This window comes from Fusarium mangiferae, assembly GCF_900044065.1.
Source record: "Fusarium mangiferae strain MRC7560 genome assembly, contig: FMAN_scaffold002, whole genome shotgun sequence".
Classification (NCBI taxonomy): Eukaryota; Fungi; Ascomycota; class Sordariomycetes; order Hypocreales; family Nectriaceae; genus Fusarium; species Fusarium mangiferae.
The window spans coordinates 2,539,529-2,558,484 of record NW_024573922.1 but is presented as its reverse complement, the minus strand read 5'-3'; the positions used below and the strand labels follow the sequence as shown (position 1 = coordinate 2,558,484).

Genomic DNA, 18,956 nt, shown 5'->3' with positions numbered 1-18,956 from the left:
ACGTTGGTTATGACATGTCATGGAACTTCTTCTCCCTGATGACGAGAACAAAGCAAAGAAATCTGCATGACTTGGTGACTCTAACCAAATGAATATCACAACGTCCGAACTATATGAGGTCCGTCCACGGGTCATAACGTCGCGTCGACCTGGACCGCTGAGCGCCATAATAAAAATACCGCCGTCGTGTCCGCCATGTACCCGGAACCTAGGGACCCATGACCCCTGCAGAAGGCGTGCAGTGCGCCCCTGACGGCCCCAGCATCCCGGCCCCTCAATGGGTGGAGGGGAATCAGGGGATTGGACCTCTGTAGCTCCTCATCTAGCCCCTAATGTAGGTACGGTACGTAAGGTACCGGTACATGCATCGTCTGTTCTGTTCTGTTTGAGAGACGGACGGCATCCCCTTGCCTTGACTCTGCAGCGCAGGTGCTTTAGTGTAAGATGTTTATTGACTGTAGGGAGGGGATTCAGAGCATAAGGGTTTCATTTTCGTTGAGTTGTTTGTCTGTGAGACTGTGACAAAGAGTCAACACCAGCATATTCACCTACATACAGTCACTCACTTACACGCGAAAGGATTGGTTACACATAATCACATTATCTGTTCTGCATGACTGCGCCGACAAAATGCGACTCAATTGTTTTCAGTTCCTACCCTCCTTGTTTACTGATAAGTGCCCGGCTCACCAAACTAGGAGAAACCAGATGCGGTACCTGTCCCAACCTAGAAAGTGACTGGCAGGGGACCAAAGCCCCCTTGTGCGCCATCTGTCTCACAATTTCGCCCGCTGAAGCCCTGTTCGTTGAGTGCTTCTGGTTCATTTCTGCCGTCGTTGTTCCTCCACTTTCGCTCCATTCAACGGACGGGAGCTCCCATTCTCAACTGAAAACGGTACGTACAGGTAGGTACCTTACTTGACCTCATTCCCTCAGAAGCTGTCTCGCTTCTCTTGGCTCTCTAGCTCTGGGTAGACGTAGAGGTAGGCCTACCTTAGTTCTCCACTCACCCCCCGACTTACACCCATTCATGGCTTCTCTCGCCTCTTCTCCCTTTACTTTTCCTTCATCTCCCCCTCGTTTCTCGAGTTTCAATCTTCTCTCCTTTCTTCCTTGCTTTTCTATTCAAAGCCCGGTTGACTCGAGCATTGAATGAAGCCTTGAGTGCGGTGCGGAGCCTCAAGTAATTCGGGCACTCCAAGACAAGTTCGGGGACTGACCAAACCTGCTAGTCAGCATAACCCAGGAATAAAGACAGCGTAATTTGAGAGCATAACAACGACTATTCTCAAAAGTCGATCCGGACGACAACTATTATCGATACCCGAATTTACGAAGGAAACGAGAGGCCTTTTCAGGCTCAACACTATCTATCAACAATGCCTCCCTCCTTGAACACCCATCCCTCCTTTACCCGTCCTCGGACTAGCGACCGCGATGGCAGGCCCAGCACCCGCGACCAGGGCGCTGATCAGAACCTCCTGATCCCCAGCCGAACTTCTTCGCTTCACTCGCGCATCACCCAGCCCATCCCTTCAACCCTCAACATGAAGCCTCAGCAGCGAACCCCGAAGACTTTGACACATGCCTACATGGTTTGTGGTGTTGGTCGTGAGCCTTCTCAATGGGTCAAGGCTCCTGCGCCGGCCCAAGGCAAGATTGGCCACATGAAAGGGGCTGTTGGGCAGTTCTGGCTCCCTGAGATTCTGGGCAGCAGCCCACGTCTCGAGCAGGATAATGAGATTGCGCGGGCTCTTCACTCTGCTATGAGGGTGCGTACACCCAACCTATTGACCATTTAAAATTCATATAGCTGACCAGTGGCAACCATTCTATAGGCATGCTTCCCTCACGATGTCGAGATCTGCACGGGCCGAAGCCAGCCTCATTGTGTTCACCATGCTTTCGTTCTCCAGCAGGATTCTTCTCACACTCTTTACGGTATTTGCCTGCGCGTTTGGTCGCGAGCCGACGAGAAGAGGGCCGAGACAATCCGCGACCTTCGCAAGAGAACCGAGAGCGACTACTACGACAACCCCGATGAGACCTACTGGATCCCTTACTGCTTGTCGTTCCTTTCACGATACCCTCTGTACAATCTCCTTGGAGATTATCTCAGAGGTATGTGGATTCACTGGAACAAGGCTACCAACCTGTTCCACGCTGAGGAAGTTTCCCGTATCCTGAGCTTCCCTGCTCCTCGCCTCAACGATCTTGTTCGCATCGACATGAAGGACTACGCTCTCTGTTACCAGTTCCCATCCTCGCCCACAGGATTCCAGAACTTTGCTATGTGGCCTCTTTTCAACTGTCTATCGATTCCCAACATTGTCGGTGTTATCGAAGCCGCCATCTCTCCTACACGCCGAATCATCTTCGTCAGCCACTACCCTGCTATGCTCACCATGGCTGCTGAGACCGTGCGATACTGTGTTCGAGTTTATGAGTGGAGTGGACTCTACGTCCCAGTCGTGCACGCTCGTCACGCTAAGGAACTGGTTCAGGAGCCCGGCCCTTACATTTTGGGTATCACTGTTGAGTGTCGCTCGCTCTTCACTGCCCCCACCGATGCTCTGGTTGTTGACCTTGATCGCAACTTTGTTCTTACCTCCAGCCCTCCTACTGCTCTCACCCCCGGCCAGCGCAACAAGTTTGTTACACGACTTACACAAGCTCTCAATGGTGATGTCACTCCTTCTGGAGTTCCTCAGCATCTTCGATCTGCTTATGGTGGTGGCAAGCTCGTTCCTGCGGGTCAGATCATCGTTATGCGCGGTGAGGTTGAGTCTATCCAGGATCCTGAGTGGTGGAACCAGGATGCCGTCATGGCTGTTATGGACCACGTCTGTGAGAAACTTGGACGCAATACCGGTATCAAGGCCGTCTTTGGTGGCTCTGTGAAGAAGCCTCTCATGACCAAGGTTTCCATGCGCCATCTTAATGAGATCGTTCGTGAGAGGAACCAGTACTCTCGTGATGCTCTTGAGGCTTGGCAAGATTTCATCAACCTCAAGGGCCGCATGGACACCGAGCTCAACAAGGTTACTAAGCGCAACAACTACCTGGTTGAGGAGCTTGAGAGCTGGAAGCAGCAGTTTCTCAAGTTCCAGGCCTTCGCTGAGACCCTCACCAAGGAGACCCAGGATCTCAAGGTCAAGATCGACACACACAAGAGAGAGAACCGTCGCCTTGCTGGCCTCATTGATCAACAGAAGGATGACAACGCTCGCCTCTCTGTGCGCCTCACCGGAACCGAGAAGCAGCGTGATGACGCTCTCGAGGCTCTTGTCCTCCAGCAGGAGATTGCTGAGGAGCTTGAGCGTGAGCGTAAGAGGAACAAGAAGGAGCTTTCTCAGCTTCAGCACACCAACATGACCATCATGCGACAGCGTGACGAGGCTCGAAGAGTTGTCCTTCATCTCCGCAGTCTCATCGGTGGTCAGAGCCACCATATGGAGCATCTCATTCAGTCTCTCACCAAGCCTGATGACCTTGCCCATGAGATCGAGGAGGGTTACGATGAAGGGGAGGAGGATGTGCAACAGGCTGGTGAACCTGGCCGTCTTACCCCCAGCCCCAATCCCCGAAACAAGCGATACTCTTCGTCCAGCTTCACCGACGTTGCTGATCGTCACCTTAAGGATAAGACTGACGCTATTGCTCACATTGTCCGAAACATTGCTGAGCAGTGTCAAGCTGCTGTTGAGGGTCTCCAGCTGGCACATGATGCCGAACTAGGGAGTTCTAGTAGAAGGAATTCTAGCCTCTCTACCACCCAGAGCGATGACGGCCACTCCGCCGCCACGTCCGAAACAGGAGACGACTCCCTCCTGGCCCCGCGGTCCGGGAGGGCGTCCAGTATCCCTCCCACCCCGGATCTCATTCCCAACAGGAGCAGCACAGCAATGTCCTTTGCCTCTACGGCTACGACTCCGGAGCGAGCGTCCCAACAGTATAGCCTTAGAGACGAGATCCCCACCAAGATTGTCGAGGATGACGAAGAGGACTTCGAGGAGAATCGAAGCGACAACGGAGGGGTCACACATGAGACAAGCGTCGTTTCTAAGCATCAGCTCCAGCACCAACAGTCCCTGATGCACAGGCCATCAGGCGCCAGGATCAGCGCTCTTGGTGGCACCCGCTGAGTGTTTTGGATAAACAGCTTAACTAACGTCTGAGCATGAGCCTTACTTTTTTGTCAACTTCTCACTTCTTGCTTATTTCGATTTAATTGTCTTGTGTTTGGCGGCTGGCTTGGATCAAAACCTGCGGGTTCGGCGTTTGATGTCCCTCATATCTTTTTTGTCATTACCATTTTTCTGCCTCATCTGATGAGCAGCTTAGCTCATATACCTATGTTAAGCCTGACGGCCATCTTCTCATTATGTTAGAGTATTCTTCTACGCAGCGGTGTTTGTATAGTCTTCCTCCTTTACCTGGTTGAAGGGGGGTTACAAGAATGAAACACATTTGAATGTTATCCTAGTCTCTAATCATGTGTGAAAGTAGTCAACTTGCTGTTATATACATCATTGTAACGGCATGTCCCATAGACTTGCAAGCTGTTATAGTCTTCAGACTGACTGACATTAAATGAGACCTGATCAGTGAGTGATCTGAGCTACTGATAAGATATGCAAAAAGACCCATAAAAAAGTTTCCTTTAGCGACGTCCGTCTGGCCATTGAAAGTGTTGGCGCATTCTTCTCTTTCTTCAACTCCTTCACCCAGAGTTTTCAATTGTCGCACTTTATAATGGCTGATCCTTTGTTAACATCTCTTTGCGGAATATGCCACATATCGACCCCGAAATACAAATGCCCAAGATGCGGTGCTCGAACCTGTTCCCTCGCGTGTATCAAGAAGCACAAAGCGTGGTCTGAATGTTCTGGCGAACGCGACGCAACAGCGTACATGGCTCCATCGAAACTTCGTACTCCCGCCGGTGTCGATCATGATTACAATTTCCTCCATGGGATTGAGCGCTCTGTCGAGCGCGCCGAGAAGCTTCTCGTTGAAGAGCGTGGTATCGTGCAAGAGGAGGAATTGCGACCGATGACAGTCCAAGAAGTCAAATGGAAGCCTGGAAAAGATGGGCGCAAGCGCAAGGTTCTCGTCACAAGAGTCTTACGCGAAGCTAAAGGCAGAACCTTTGAACGATTTTTAGCTGCACGATTGAGGAAGCTGAACATCACCATCGTGTGCGCGCCGCTGGGTATGGCGAGGCAGAAGGAGAACCATACTACGCTAAATCGGCGAACCAACAGAATCAATTGGCAAGTTGAGTGGATGGTGTTGGAGAATCTTCCCGATGCAGAGCCAAAGAAGGTCCGGGTGTTGTCGAAGGTTATGGATGATGTGCCACTATACGAAGCATACCATACTTCGCTAGAAGAACAACAGAAGGCGAAAGGGCGACAGGCCAAGAAGACCCCACGAGCAGGTACGGACGGACAAGTACAGGACTTGGTGAACTCCACGTGGTCCTCTGGGTCATTTGCACTCCAAGATCCCTTTACAGGTACTTGGACGAATCATAACGACACAGAGCCAGGCTTGTGGCCATCTGAGAAGACAGAAGCTCAGAAGAAGCAGTTCCAATTCTTTCTCGCAAAGTTCCGGACCCCTTCGGATAAGCCTTCTGTTGTCACTAGACTTGGCCCCGAGGACTGCCTGCGAGAGGTATTGAGAAATACGCGTGTGCTGGAATTTCCCACAATATGGGTTCTTGACCATGATCTGAGCCTTCCTGAGACCTTCACACTTGGACCCAAGGATAAGGCCCCTCAGGAAAATAACAAGAGGAAAAACCCCCCTGGAAAGAAAGGCCCGTCCAAACCGAACAAAAGAAGAAATAAGGGTCAGGATGTTGAAGAGGGTGAGGTCAGGAGTGACGAGGAGGGCAATGAGTCAGACGATGGGATCAACACTGAATTCAAGGGAGTGAGTCTTGAGGAAGGTGATGTGATTGCTGAACAGAGCCTTGGAGAAGAGGATGATGATGATGATGATGAGACGAGTAGCTCTGGAAGTGATAGCGACTAAGATTGAACTGTAGAAATTCGTCGAGATATAACTATAATGATACCCCAAAATGAACAAACTAATCTTGTATCAACTTCCACACACTATCTCTCTATCTGAATATTCCTTAATTACTTTGCTGCTTTCTATCATGATACTGTCGTTGGTGTTGAACTCTCATTAGGGAGAGTGGCTGTGCTCCGCTGTCAGCCACATGATGGGACGACCTACAGTAAGGGACAGTGAATACCACCAGTAGCTCCCCGCGACGTTGACTTTGACATGCCCAACTCGACACACTCGCTTCAACCTTCACCTGCGCCCAACGAATTCGATATCTAGACACCAGCACCAAAAGTCTAGCACTATAAAAGACACGATACCCCCGCATCATGGTTTGATTGGGCGCGGAACCCCTCTACGCCGACGCCGACGCCGCTACCATGGACGATACACCTGCTCCCAAGCTCTCAGAGCTGCTGCGGCATCCCGACGATCTAGACAAGATACCTGCGCTCAAGTTGGAATTCTCACGTAAAAAGGGCGCCGTAGATGGCCAGCTCCGAAGCGGCCTGCGCGAGCAGCTTGAGACGACACAATCGGGTATGACGGGGCTGAGCGACGGCCAGAAGACGGTCCAGATGATCAAAGAGGAGATGATCAAGATCGACAAGCTGTGCTCGGAGTCACAGAATATGATAAAGGACTTTGCGAGCATCAACCTCGTGTCACAAGCACACCGCAACTTTGGCGCTGTCGAGACCATGCGCCGCAACCTCGAGACCTTTAACGACCGCATATCGCGTGTCGAGTCGATGCTTCGGGAAGATGACGAGGACAGCGACAACATGCTCAATCTGCTGCCGTGCCACTACGAACTTACCCAATTGAGAAATATCCGCGACGATGCCATGGAACAAATACAACGCGCAGAGGACGAGAGTCTCGAGGCGACACTGGTGGACTACTTTTCGAGGCTAGACGACACGATTGATTGGTTCGATGAGCATGTTGGCATCATTGCTCTGAATCTCATCAACCTCGTTGTCCAGGATAACAACGGGCTTGTTGTGAGATTCGCAGTGGTGATGGAGGCCGAGGAGTCCAGTGACCAGCGTGTACTAGCACTGCAGGAAGCCCTCAAAGATCACAAAGAAATGGCAACCCGCTTTCAGAGCATCACAGACGGCGCTAAGAAGGTTCGTGGCTATAAGGAGAAGTTCATACAGGCTATTCGGCTCAGCGCAGAGCAACAATTCGAAGGAGCAAAAGAAGAGTTCCTCGAAGATCCGAGCAAGTTGGACAAGATCATGAAGTGGTATTTCAACGACCTAAACGTCGTCAAGGTTGGAATGTCGCACCTTATGCCAAAGAAGTGGAATATAGTAAAGACGTACGCTGGCGTATATCACCAGCTGATGCATGATTTCCTGGTTGGTATGGTAGACGGCAACGAGGCTTCGTCAGCACATACCTTGGAAATCGTGGGCTTCCCGGAGAAGTACTACAGAAAGATGGCAAAGATCGGTCTAAAGCAAGAAGAGCTTATACCCCATGTTATCGACAACCGTGAGGCGGAGCTTGTTCGCGACTTTCGTGAGCTCATCATTAAATTTCTCGATGAGTGGATTGACCGAATATTTGCACAAGAGAAGCGCGATCTTGCAGAGCGCAACGTCGAGGGCTCAAACCTGGATCAGGACGAGTATGGCTATTTCAGAACCAAGAACTTTGTCGCCCTGTGGCGAATGCTGCGCGAGCAAGTGGACACGGCTGCAAACTCCCAGCGCGCAGACGTTGTCGAGGGTGTAATCGACGCTATGTTTGCCCGTCTACGCACTCGTCAGCAGTCGTGGCAGGCTATGCTTGAAGATGAGGCTATCCCCTACGAGGAGGGTAAGATCCCCGAACTCGAGGGTTTCCAGGCTCTTCAGGATTGGCTCGTGGCTACAGCAAACGACCAGATCGCCTGCATCGACGACAACGAGGACGAGAATCGTCTTGCATACCTCTCAAGCTTCCGTCGTCTTGTCGAGCAGCATGTCACACCCGCGTACCTTGAACGTATTGAGAGTGAAGTTAATACGCTGCGTGACGGTTACGTCGACTTCAGCACATGGTGTATCAACCGCTTCGCTCAACTCATCTTCTCTGTTGATTTTGGTACCGTCATGCCTGACTTCTTTACGCCTCGATGGTACACAACTACTGCCATGAAGCAGATGGTGGTGACATTCGAGGAGTACGTCAACGACTACCGCCATGTGCTGCACCATTCACTGGTCGATATTTTCGTTGAGATCTTTGCTGAGGAGCTCCTTGTTCGCTACTTATCTGCCGTGCGCAACAAGGGCGCCAAGTTCCGTCGTACCGACCCTTTTCAGGACAAGCTGTTCAACGATATCTCCACAGCTTTCGAGTGCTTCAGCACACTCCCTTCCCCTGACATTGGTGCCTCTATCAAGGAGACCTGGCGTGTCACAGAACACTTCTTGCGTCTGTTGACAGCTGACCGGGATGCCATCGTGGACGCTTACGTGACGTTCAAGATGGCTTATTGGGACCTGAATTTGCAGTGGGTTGAGGCTGTACTGAAGTCAAGAGATGACTTTGAGAGGTCTTGGATCGGCGCGGTCAAGAAGGAGGCTGCTAATATCGATAGTGGGCGTGGACCAGAGACTATTATGAGCAGGGTAAAGTAACCGAGGACGAGTCATGATTCGCGTTTAAATGGGAAAAGGTAGATGGTTATTGCAATTGTGTATGATGGGCATCGTTTCATGCCCTGTTAGCGACAATGATTTTCACGCTTGTTTGAATAGCTCATTATTGTAACTAGTTGGTGTCTGCTCTATATGTATCATTATATCGGCGCGACACAAAACTGTATCTCTACAGCTGCAATCTCAAAGCATGCAACATGAAAGACGAAATCAATACAGGCTTAAGCAAACAAGCAGTCTCCATGATACTACAGTGTGTGGACAGATGATAGGAGAACAAGCCCATGTCCAATGGGACCAGACGCAAAAGGAAAATCTCGCTGCCAAGAAAAATATTCAACAAAGGAGTCATGAGGATGCAGACAAAAACAATAGCAAGGAAACAAGTATGCAGTATGCATTAAGGTCTTCATTTAGAAGATAATATCCGAGACAGCTCTGTTGTGTTTATTATGAGCGGCTAGCCAGAAAGTTCGCCGCCTGTACACGTTAGAAGGATTTCTTCATGTAGATCGAGTTCAACTAACCTTGTCGAGATCGTAATCATACTTCTCGAGAGCATCGAGAGCTTCAGGTCGCTTATAGCCCATGCTTGTAAGGCTCTTCAGGATTGGGTCATCATGCTCGGATTCAGTTGACAAAGTGCGGTTCAGAGCCTGCTGACCAGGATGGGACTCAGCGCCCGCTGGTTTCTCGGTGGAAGCAGGTTGGGCAGCAGTTGCGCTAGGGGAGTCGAGACCAGAGAAGATAGCATCCCAGTCATGGGCCTCGGGGGCCTTCTGCTGGTTGGTTCCCACAGCAGTCTGAGCAGCGCCAGTTGAGCTGTGGGAGATGAAGTCGAAGCTCTCGTTGCCGAACGCAGTGGACTCAGTCTTAGTCTGGCTTCCGGGTGGGCTGCTATCAAAAACGGGGTTGAAGTCGTCCAGTCCGGAGCGAGAGATGTTGGCAAAATCCTCATCAGCAGAGCCTTCCTTAGCATCCTCTAGGCCTTCAAAGTCACTGTCCAAGTCGTCAAATCCACCTTTAGTCTGAGGGGGGTTTGAAGGGGCAGGCTGTTGCGAAGCAGGGGCAGTGCCGGTTGCTGCCACGCCAAAGATGTCATCAACCGATGACTTTTGAGCAGTGGCTTCAGTCACGGTTGCAGGAGATGAAGGCTGATCGGTACTGGTTTGTGTTAACCCTTGACATCAAAATTTTGAACATGATCGACCACTTACCTAGGGGCCTTGGGTTCTGAGGGAGGGGTGGCTCCCTGGACTGGCTGTGGTGACGTGCTGGCAGGGACTGCGTGAGTAGCTTCTGGTGACTCTCCTGCGTTTGCCTTCTCGCCAAAGGGCTTGGCGGGCGGTGATGCAGGCGTGAAGTTATCATCAAAGCCTCCGTTGTCACTGCTTGAGTCAGACTCCTCATCATCATCACGCTCAAGCTCTGAAATGGGAGGGAACTCCGAATCAAAGGCAGATGACTTGTTCGCTTCAGGCGAAGGCTTGGTATGGCTCTTAGCAGTGGTGAAAGCTGCAAATGCATTCTCGAAGTCGGCCTTGGCCTTGGCCTCATCATTACCGCCAAATGGATCTCCAGGCTCGGTTGCTTTTGGTGCTTCGTCCTTAGCAGCTTCACGGGTAGTGTCGTCAGAGGCAGAGGCAGAGGCAGAGGCTACGTCCTTGGCATTAGACTTATCAAGCTCATCGCCAGGGAACGCACCAGGAACACCGGCAGGGCTGTCAGAAGTCTTCAGGTCACCGGGAACAGGGGTGGCTGAACCGTGGAGAGGGTCATCAGCACGCGAAGCAGGGGGTGACACTTGGCGAGAGGATGAGAGCGACTCAGTATGGTCAGGGAAGGGCAAGAAGCTGGAACTGATCTGCCTTGACTCCGGGGGAGCAGGGGGCTCAGCAGCAAGAGTTGCTTGGCGGCTCATAATAGGAGAGCTCGCAGCAGGAGGGGTGCTGTATGAACCAGCACTAGCGGTCGAGGCACCAGTATGCTGGGGCTTGAACGAGGTCTGTGGAGGTGGTGGAGGAGTGGCCGAGGCGCTGGGTGGAAATGAGGGGCCAAAGAGGTCATCGAAAGACTTGTCAGAGACATTCTTAGTGGGAGGAGGAGAAGCAAATGCACCCATAATATCAGTGCTTGCAGTGCGGCGGAAGAAGGGATTGTTGGCGCTAGAGGTCGAGGCAGCTGGGCTTGCAATTTGAGCCGAAGCAGATGCTGGCGAGCCAGTGTTTGCCAGCCGAAGATCCTCAATGCTCTTGGTAAGCTCCTCCGCCTCTCCCTTTAGCTTATCACGCTCGCCCTCTGTGGTGGACAGTTGTTTCTTGTTGATGGCGACCAGTCCCTTCTGTTGGCGAGCATCAGACTTGAGCTTTTCAATCTGAGGCTTGAGCTGCGCAATCTCTCCATTGACTACACGAATTCGTTCTCGGAGGTTGGTATTTTCTTGTTGGTCCGCCTGAAGAGCTGCCAATACCTGCTGATGCTGCGTCTGAGTATCACGGTAAGTTCCTTCAAGCGCCATGCATTCAGACTGAAGTTTGGCGGTCTCCTTCCGTGCATTGCTGAGTTGCTCCTCAAGGGCACGAGTATCTTGCGCCTCCTTCTCATAGAGGGTGCGCAGTTGAGCCAGTCGCTGCTCGAAGTTCTGCTTCTGGGATGTGGCCTGGTTCAGTTCATTTTGAGTGGTATTCCTCTTGGCCTGCACATCTTGGGTTTGCTTGGACAGAGATGAGATCTGGTTAGAAAGGTTTGCAAGTTCTGTGGTTTCCCCTGAGATGTTCTTGCTAGCCTCATCGTTATCTGACAACAAATCCTCGGATGCAGAAGGTGCCGGAAGCTTCTGGCCAGAACCAGCTGAACCACCAGTAGGCTGTTGCGTCAAGCCTCTACCAAATGAGGATGACGGCACAAATGGCTTAAAGCTTGAACCGCCGGTTCCTGTGAGGGATGGCTTAACGGGAGAGGTAGGTGTGAGTGCAGAACCACCGGCGAAAGGATCGTTGGCGTTGGAACCTCCTGTTGACATTGGAGCCTGAGCAGGGGGAGGGGGTGCAGGGCTGGACGTGCCTGATTCAAGGCCGAACAAGTCATCTAAAGCGGACTTGGGAGCAGGAGGAGGAGCCTGTACGACAGGTGGGGGAGGCGGATCAAAGGCGGATGTAGCAGTCTGTGGTCGAATCTGGGTGCGCATACTAGGGGGAACCAAATTGGGTGGTAGAGTAGTTGGTAAAGGGACAGAACGGCCGCTTCTCTGCTGTCTAATCAAATACATAGCAACCGCAAACTCGTCTCGCGAAAGCTGACCCTGAGATTTTGTGTCGGCAAGATCCCAAATCTGGGCTAAGGAGTCTTCGGGAAGGTTAGACTGGCTGAAGAAAGTGACAGCCTCCTCTCCTGTGATATATCCCTTGTTCCCCTTGTCAAGGTCGGCGTAAATTTGATCGAATCGAGCCTTGTCGGCAGGTGTCACAGCCCAGTCGCTAGCACCACTCTGTTGAGGAGACATGGGAGGACGACCGAGAGGGCTGTTTGTGCGAACCTGGGCTGTTCCACTGACTTGTCGAGGAATGGCTGAGATGCCAGGACCAGTCGAAGATTGGCGTGAGGCAGGACCACGGCGTGATGCAGCCTCGTAAAGACCAGCGGGGAGGACACTAGGGAGAGATCGGAGAGCTCCTGTCTTCATGGAGGTAAGAAGGTGCATAGCGATAATGAACTCGGTCAGAACAAGAGCACCACGCTGCTCAGTGTCGGCAAGCTGCCATATTCTTCCCAGTGCTTCATTGGGCAGGCCGGACTTCTCGAAGATGGTTCTGGCCTGGTCGCCGGGAAGCTGACCGCCTTGGAGAGGTTGACGTTCGAATAAACCACTATATTGAGCGACCTTCTCAGGAGTCAGGGGTGGGATGCGGATCGGCCCGCCTGTGCTCTGGGCTTGAAGAGCGGCCGGGGGAGGCGGCGAGCTGACGGGAACAGGCGGAGGCGGAGGAATACCACCGGCACCTGTAGCTTGAGGAACGATGCCATCGAAGCGAGGAAGGGGAGCTTGTTGGAGGGCGATCTCGGGTGTGGGCTCGCGGCCGGCTTGTGCGTGTCCGATGAGTCGTAAGGCGATACCGAAGCCAGCTGGTGTTAGGAAACCTCGGTTCTCCTTATCGGCGATCTGCCAGATCTAATTCGAGTATCAGCATTGACTTTAAGTCAGTAGGAGGATGATTTATATCATCAACTTACCTCGCCAAGAATACGGGAGTCTAAACCTGTCTTGTGGAAGAACCTGACAGCAATTTCACCGACAACGACACCGACGCTGTCTGAATCGGCCTGTCGGAAGAGTTGTCCATAAGTGCGCTTCTCCTCAGGGGAGAGGTTCAGGTTTGGCGCTGGTTTGTCAGCTTTGTGTGATAGAGAATATTGGATGTGGGCTTCAAGTACCTTCATCAGCCGCCATGATCGCGTATACGAGCTATGGAAGCTCAGGACGGTAGAGACGGACGATGGATGGATCGCGATAGCGCCAGGAGAGATATTAAGGTTCTCGAGTATACGATAGTGATGGATCGCAGTAATCGATTATACAGCCGATAAAGCGATCGATAGTGAAGCCGATATAACGGGCGTGGAGAATATGTAGTTGAGGAGACAAGATGGAGGTTGAATTGTGCTTCGCTTCAGTATGGAGATTGGATCGTCAGCCTGGGCTGGACCATTATGGGGGGGTTGGTCCAAGTCGAGAGGGAGCAACGCAGCAAATGAGAGGTGGTGATGGGCTGCCCAGTAACCAACCAGAAGCCGGCGGGACGTGACAGGGGATAAAGAACCTTGACAGAAGCAATCATCCGCTAGAGGCGCACTGGAAGTTTGAAACTCGTCCTCTCTCGCGCCAGAGTCTCACAGGCTACGTAAGGGTTTAAGCCACGAGGGGAGGGCCACCGAAGCTCAAGCTCAAGCTGTCGATATTCAGCTCCATATCAAAGCTCCACATTTATACGTCATGACGCTTGAATGGATGATATTGAAGAAAACACCATGACGCGAATAGCATGTTGCTTGATTGGTCTCATGTTCTTCAATGTCCTATTTCTATTACTGTTGTCTACTATAGAGATTTCACGCCAAACCGTTACTTTGCACAACATACCAGGAACATGAATTTGAATGTATGCAGCATCTACCATTAAAAAAGGGGAACGATCTGTGCCACATGAGAGAGGTTTGGCTAAGGCTCTACAAATACTTAAAGAAAACGGAGACTAGAAGATTTAAAGGTTGACATTTAATTCCAGTTTCCAGACTCTATGACAGTAAGACTTGGTGTCGTGCTACCATGCTGCCGGATATGCATGCATATGCGAGGCTTCCCGTTACATGTGCATCCATGGATTCCGAGGCCTCAAAAGATGTCTCATTTGACTTGGTGAAGCCTAGTTTAGCCTAATCGTAAGTTCAATCATTTCTGTCAAAGGTCTTTGGGGTTTACAGAGTTTGTAGCCCATCCAGCCCTACTCGAGCATGAAGTGAAAGAGTTTCAATATACACCATCATCGGTGTTTATGATGTGACCAGGCTATAGTGGCCCCAGTCATGACTAAACACTGAATATTTCAGGAAATAGCTAAAAGTCTCAGAGTGCCATGAAATAATATCATGAATGGGCGACCAAATACGTCTGGTATCGCCTCTATCTTTGTAATCAGCCTCGGAGCTGAAATCCATGTAACCTAATGCGACGCTTATGTCAGAACTTCTGGAAGCATTAGGTAGCCTACTAAGGTAGAACTGAGCAAGTAAGAGGGCGTATCGAATTGAATTGAAACATGATTCCATAGGTACCCATTGATCTGGTTTGGAACCTGACACCATCATCGGACCCCAAAAAGGGACCCTGGAGCTCGGCATGGTCTCCACTGTGAACCACCATCCCCGCTAACGGAGCTTGTAGTTACCTAGGCTCGGGGATCAAAAAATCATCCTCAATGCGGGTGGATTTGAAATCATCTCTTTTCTGCAGCTCGTCATTGATATCAACCAACCAATTCTTGAACTGAAGTCGGTTTGCTTACTCAACCCTCCATTGATTGTCTTAATAACACAATTCTCGTTTCTCAAATCACGTCCATCCAATCCGCTTCCGTCAATCTCAAGTAACCCCGCCACAACCACTACCTACCTACCACTTCTCATTCTCGTCCCTTCGCATCTAGTGTCCTATCTTGGTCGCTTTTAAAAGACGTCATTCCCCTCCCAATCTCTTTCCCACTCTTTCCATACCAAGTACAAAAGGTTAAGCCTCGAGGCAACCTCATGCAAGCTCTAGCCCACTCCCTACGCTCATCAACCCTGTCTTCGTCCTCGAGAACGACCCCGCTGCGAATAGCTTCAATTACCCGCCATCTCTCTACTTCTGCGCGCAATATGGCTCCCATCACCAAGGAGACCGACTACCTCGTCATTGGCGGAGGCAGTGGAGGTCTTGCCTCTGCGCGCATGGCCAGCAGCAAGTTTGGCGTCAAGGCTACTATTGTCGAAAACAAGCGACTCGGTGGAACTTGTGTGAACGTTGGGTGCGTACCGATGAACTATGCAATATGCAATCCGAATTTACGCTAATGCAACCTAGCTGTGTGCCAAAGAAGGTCACTTACAACGCTGCCGCCCTCGCCGAAGCCATCCACGACGCAAAGGCTTATGGCTTCTCCGTTGAACAAACCGCTCCCTTCGACTGGTCCACCTTCAAGACCAAGCGTGACGCCTACATCAAGCGTCTGAACGGCATCTACGAGCGAAACCTCAGCAACGATAAGGTAGACTACCTACACGGATGGGCGCGCCTCGTTTCCAAGAACCAGGCTGAGGTCACACTCGACGACAACTCCAAGGTCCTCGTCAACGCTAAGAAGATCCTCGTCGCTGTCGGCGGCAAGCCTACTATCCCCCCTGAGATCCCCGGTGCCGAGTACGGAACCAACAGTGATGGCTTTTTCGATATCTCGACACAGCCCAAGAAGGTTGCCATTGTCGGCGCTGGTTACATCGCCGTCGAGTTTGCTGGCATGTTCAATGCCCTTGGCACGGAGACTCACCTCTTTATCCGCCACGACACTTTCCTTCGAAACTTCGATCCCATGATTCAGGAGAGCGTCACTAAGGAATATGAAAGACTTGGTGTTAAGCTGCACAAGCGCTCGCAAGCCAGCAAGGTCGAGAAGGATTCCAACGGAAAGCTTACCATCACATACAAGGATGATCAGGGCAACGAGAGTGTTGTCAGCGATGTCGACAATCTGATCTGGGCTATTGGCCGCACTCCTGAGACTAAGGGTATTGGTCTGGAGGAGGCCGGAGTTAAGCTTGGCGAGAAGGGGCATATCCTCGTCGACGAGTACCAAAACACTGCAGTCGACAACATCTACGCTCTTGGTGACGTTACCGGAGAAGTTGAGCTGACCCCAGTCGCTATCGCAGCTGGTCGCCGTCTTGCACACCGTCTGTTCGGCGGCCCCGAGTTTGCTAACCTCAAACTCGACTACAGCAACGTCCCCTCAGTCGTCTTCTCGCACCCTGAAGTCGGCAGCATCGGTCTCACCGAGCCCCAAGCCATTGAGAAGTACGGCAAGGACAACATCAAGGTCTACAAGACAAGCTTCACAGCCATGTACTATGCCATGATGGAGCCCGAGCAGAAGGGACCAACAAACTACAAGCTGATTGTTACTGGACCTGAGGAAAAGGTGGTCGGTCTTCACATTATGGGATTGGGTAGTGGTGAGATGCTGCAGGGCTTTGGTGTTGCAGTCAAGATGGGTGCCACAAAGGCCGATTTTGATAGCTGTGTTGCTATTCATCCCACGAGCGCTGAAGAGCTTGTTACTTTGAAATAGAGAAGATATAGAGGAGCGGATACTAGCGTTAATATAGGGTCACACAAATAAAAGGAGTTGTTGATTTATGGCTCGTTAATATCACTAGGTCCTACGTTGCGTTTCCTCGTTGCATCGTGATAACTTGTCGTAGTTTGAAGATTAATATCTCCTACGAACCCCATTTATACTTCGAGTTATCGATCTTGGGTCTTTTCGTGGTACATGCTTGAGTAACTGGGTGTATATACATATTGGTGAGCACTTGTGTCTACATAATAACGTCAAGTTATCGACTTCGAATTTACAGCAATGAGATAACGGAGACAAAGATTGATCCATCAATCCCTAGCTAAAAATCATCTGCTTTACAAAAGTCGTTGCATGCATTGTTCCACCAAGTTTCTAGCGCCCTTGCGCTGTCATATGGCTATGTCACAGCGGGAACCCAAGCCGTATCTGACTCAAGCGAGATCATGACGCCTCGAGATAGTATCAAGAACTCAATTGCCAAATTCCACGCCCTACGCGCCTTATGTCAAAGTGAACACGGGGAATTTACATAATAGTCACGATCGGGGTTTTTATGAATGTTGTCCTACGCGGCTGTCGGTGACCGGTAGCCACAGTAGTTCGGCAGCCGATATATAGAGGAGAGTTATCATATGTTTTCTCGAAATACAACAGTTCACTACACTTACACGCCACCGTCAAACGCAATGGCACTCTCAAATCGCGCCCACGAAGCCGAAGAGGCATGCAAGGGGATGGCTTTGTGGGAAGTCATCACCAATCTTTACGACCAAGATACCAATCCTGATGGTATCGTGAGTCTCGGGGTGGCTGAGAACACCCTCATGCACGATGTCTTACGAAAACACATTCATGATAACTTGGCCTTGACCAACCCGGCTTTTACTTATGGAGATGGTACCACGGGTACGAAAAGAGCCAAACAGGCCGTTTCTAGGTTCTTGAACAAGCATCTGAAGCCTTTCCGCGATATTGAACCAGCGCATATTTCCATGACCAACGGATGTAGCGCTGCCATTGAGCATTTGTCGTGGGCGGTTGCGAACCCTGGTGATGGGATATTGCTTGGCCAACCCTACTATGGTACCTTTATACCGGATCTTACGTATCGTTTTGGGGCCAAGCTTCTCCCAGTTGCGTTTGGTGATATCGATCCTCTCTGTGAAGAGGCAGTGGCCAAGTACGAGGAAGCCATTCTCGATACTCAAGCCAAGGGGATCAAGGTTGCCGGTCTAGTTATCAGTCACCCACATAACCCCCTGGGGCGTTGCTATTCTCGCAATGCTCTCATTGCCTTCATGAAGTTGTGTCAGAAGTACAAGGTTCACTTTATCAGCGATGAGATCTACGCCCTCTCAGTCTGGCCGAACACTGTCGATCAACACCCTCCCCCTATTCCTTTCGAATCTGCTCTTTCCGTCGACACTACAGGTATCATTGACCCTGAGAGGCTACACGTTCTATGGGGCATGTCCAAGGACTTTGGTGCCAATGGCATCCGAGTCGGGGCCATTGTATCTCAGGCCAACCCATCCCTCCACTCTGCTATAGTTGCTGTTGGTCTGTACAGCTCCGTATCTTCCATCTCCGACCACATCACTGCCAACGTTTTGGAGGACGACGCCTTTGTCGATTCATACTTGGCCGAGAACCAAAGAAAGCTATCAACTCAATACACTCGGGTCGTTTCTTGGGCAGTGAAGAACAATATCGATTACGCTCCGGGTGTGAACGCTGCTTTCTTCTTATGGGTTGATCTCGGCAAGGTTTACGAGGCACGGCACCCAAAGATTGAGACTGACGATATCACGGATCTTGTCATGGACAGATTGATTGAAACGAGAGTCTTTCTGGCCTCGGGTAAAGCCTTTGGTTCCGAGAAGCCAGGCTGGTTCAGAATTGTGTTTTCCCATCCAGATGAGTACCTTGATCTGGGTCTACAGCGAGTGATGGAAGCACTGCAATAGCATTTCTGTCTTAGCATGATTAGATTAAACAATAAATTTTGATAACGCTGTGGATAGAGACGCTTTGTAACGAACCTGGCTGGTGGTTTGCCTTCATGTTCCCGCTGAGCCCATGAAACAGGGTTAATATCTTCCCGATAGGATTTTCGAAACTTCTCTACCACTTCTCAACCTTTCACATGGACATTGAGAAACAGTTTGCCCATCTTAAGTAGCCCATTGTCCAAATAACTTTTTCACCTTATGTGCTTTGCCAGAGGACTCAAGTCACTAAACTGTAACCGGCATCCACCAGTTCATTTGCACTCAATATGACAGAGTAGCCTGACCGAAGACCGCGTTCGTTGGAATGA

The 18,956-nt window shown here is 50.9% G+C and overlaps 6 protein-coding genes across 6 annotated transcripts; 5 read left to right on the top strand and 1 right to left on the bottom strand.

Moving 5' to 3' along the window:
• Positions 1-1,379: 1,379 nt before the first annotated feature.
• On the top strand, positions 1,380-4,145 carry FMAN_05852 (putative DENN (AEX-3) domain protein; the record flags this gene model as incomplete). Its single annotated transcript, XM_041827440.1, has 2 exons — positions 1,380-1,772; positions 1,839-4,145. 2 exons carry the CDS (start codon positions 1,380-1,382, stop codon positions 4,143-4,145), a joined length of 2,700 nt encoding a protein of 899 aa, XP_041678403.1.
• Positions 4,146-4,914: 769 nt separating this feature from the next.
• Positions 4,915-6,045, top strand: FMAN_05853 (uncharacterized protein; the record flags this gene model as incomplete). Its single annotated transcript, XM_041827439.1, has 1 exon — positions 4,915-6,045. The coding sequence occupies one exon, from the start codon at positions 4,915-4,917 to the stop codon at positions 6,043-6,045; it is 1,131 nt and encodes a 376-aa protein (XP_041678402.1).
• A 422-nt stretch (positions 6,046-6,467) lies between these two features.
• On the top strand, positions 6,468-8,726 carry FMAN_05854 (uncharacterized protein; the record flags this gene model as incomplete). Its single annotated transcript, XM_041827438.1, has 1 exon — positions 6,468-8,726. One exon carries the CDS (start codon positions 6,468-6,470, stop codon positions 8,724-8,726), a length of 2,259 nt encoding a protein of 752 aa, XP_041678401.1.
• A 471-nt stretch (positions 8,727-9,197) lies between these two features.
• On the bottom strand, positions 9,198-13,194 carry FMAN_05855 (uncharacterized protein; the record flags this gene model as incomplete). The annotated part of the gene is made up of 5 exons (XM_041827437.1): positions 9,198-9,227; positions 9,275-9,911; positions 9,965-12,915; positions 12,978-13,126; positions 13,179-13,194. The coding sequence occupies 5 exons, from the start codon at positions 13,192-13,194 to the stop codon at positions 9,198-9,200; spliced, it is 3,783 nt and encodes a 1,260-aa protein (XP_041678400.1).
• Positions 13,195-15,158: 1,964 nt separating this feature from the next.
• FMAN_05856 (putative glutathione reductase (NADPH)) lies at positions 15,159-16,624 on the top strand (the record flags this gene model as incomplete). The annotated part of the gene is made up of 2 exons (XM_041827436.1): positions 15,159-15,307; positions 15,364-16,624. The coding sequence occupies 2 exons, from the start codon at positions 15,159-15,161 to the stop codon at positions 16,622-16,624; spliced, it is 1,410 nt and encodes a 469-aa protein (XP_041678399.1).
• A 698-nt stretch (positions 16,625-17,322) lies between these two features.
• FMAN_05857 (uncharacterized protein) lies at positions 17,323-18,603 on the top strand (the record flags this gene model as incomplete). The annotated part of the gene is made up of 1 exon (XM_041827435.1): positions 17,323-18,603. The coding sequence occupies one exon, from the start codon at positions 17,323-17,325 to the stop codon at positions 18,601-18,603; it is 1,281 nt and encodes a 426-aa protein (XP_041678398.1).
• Positions 18,604-18,956: the final 353 nt, after the last annotated feature.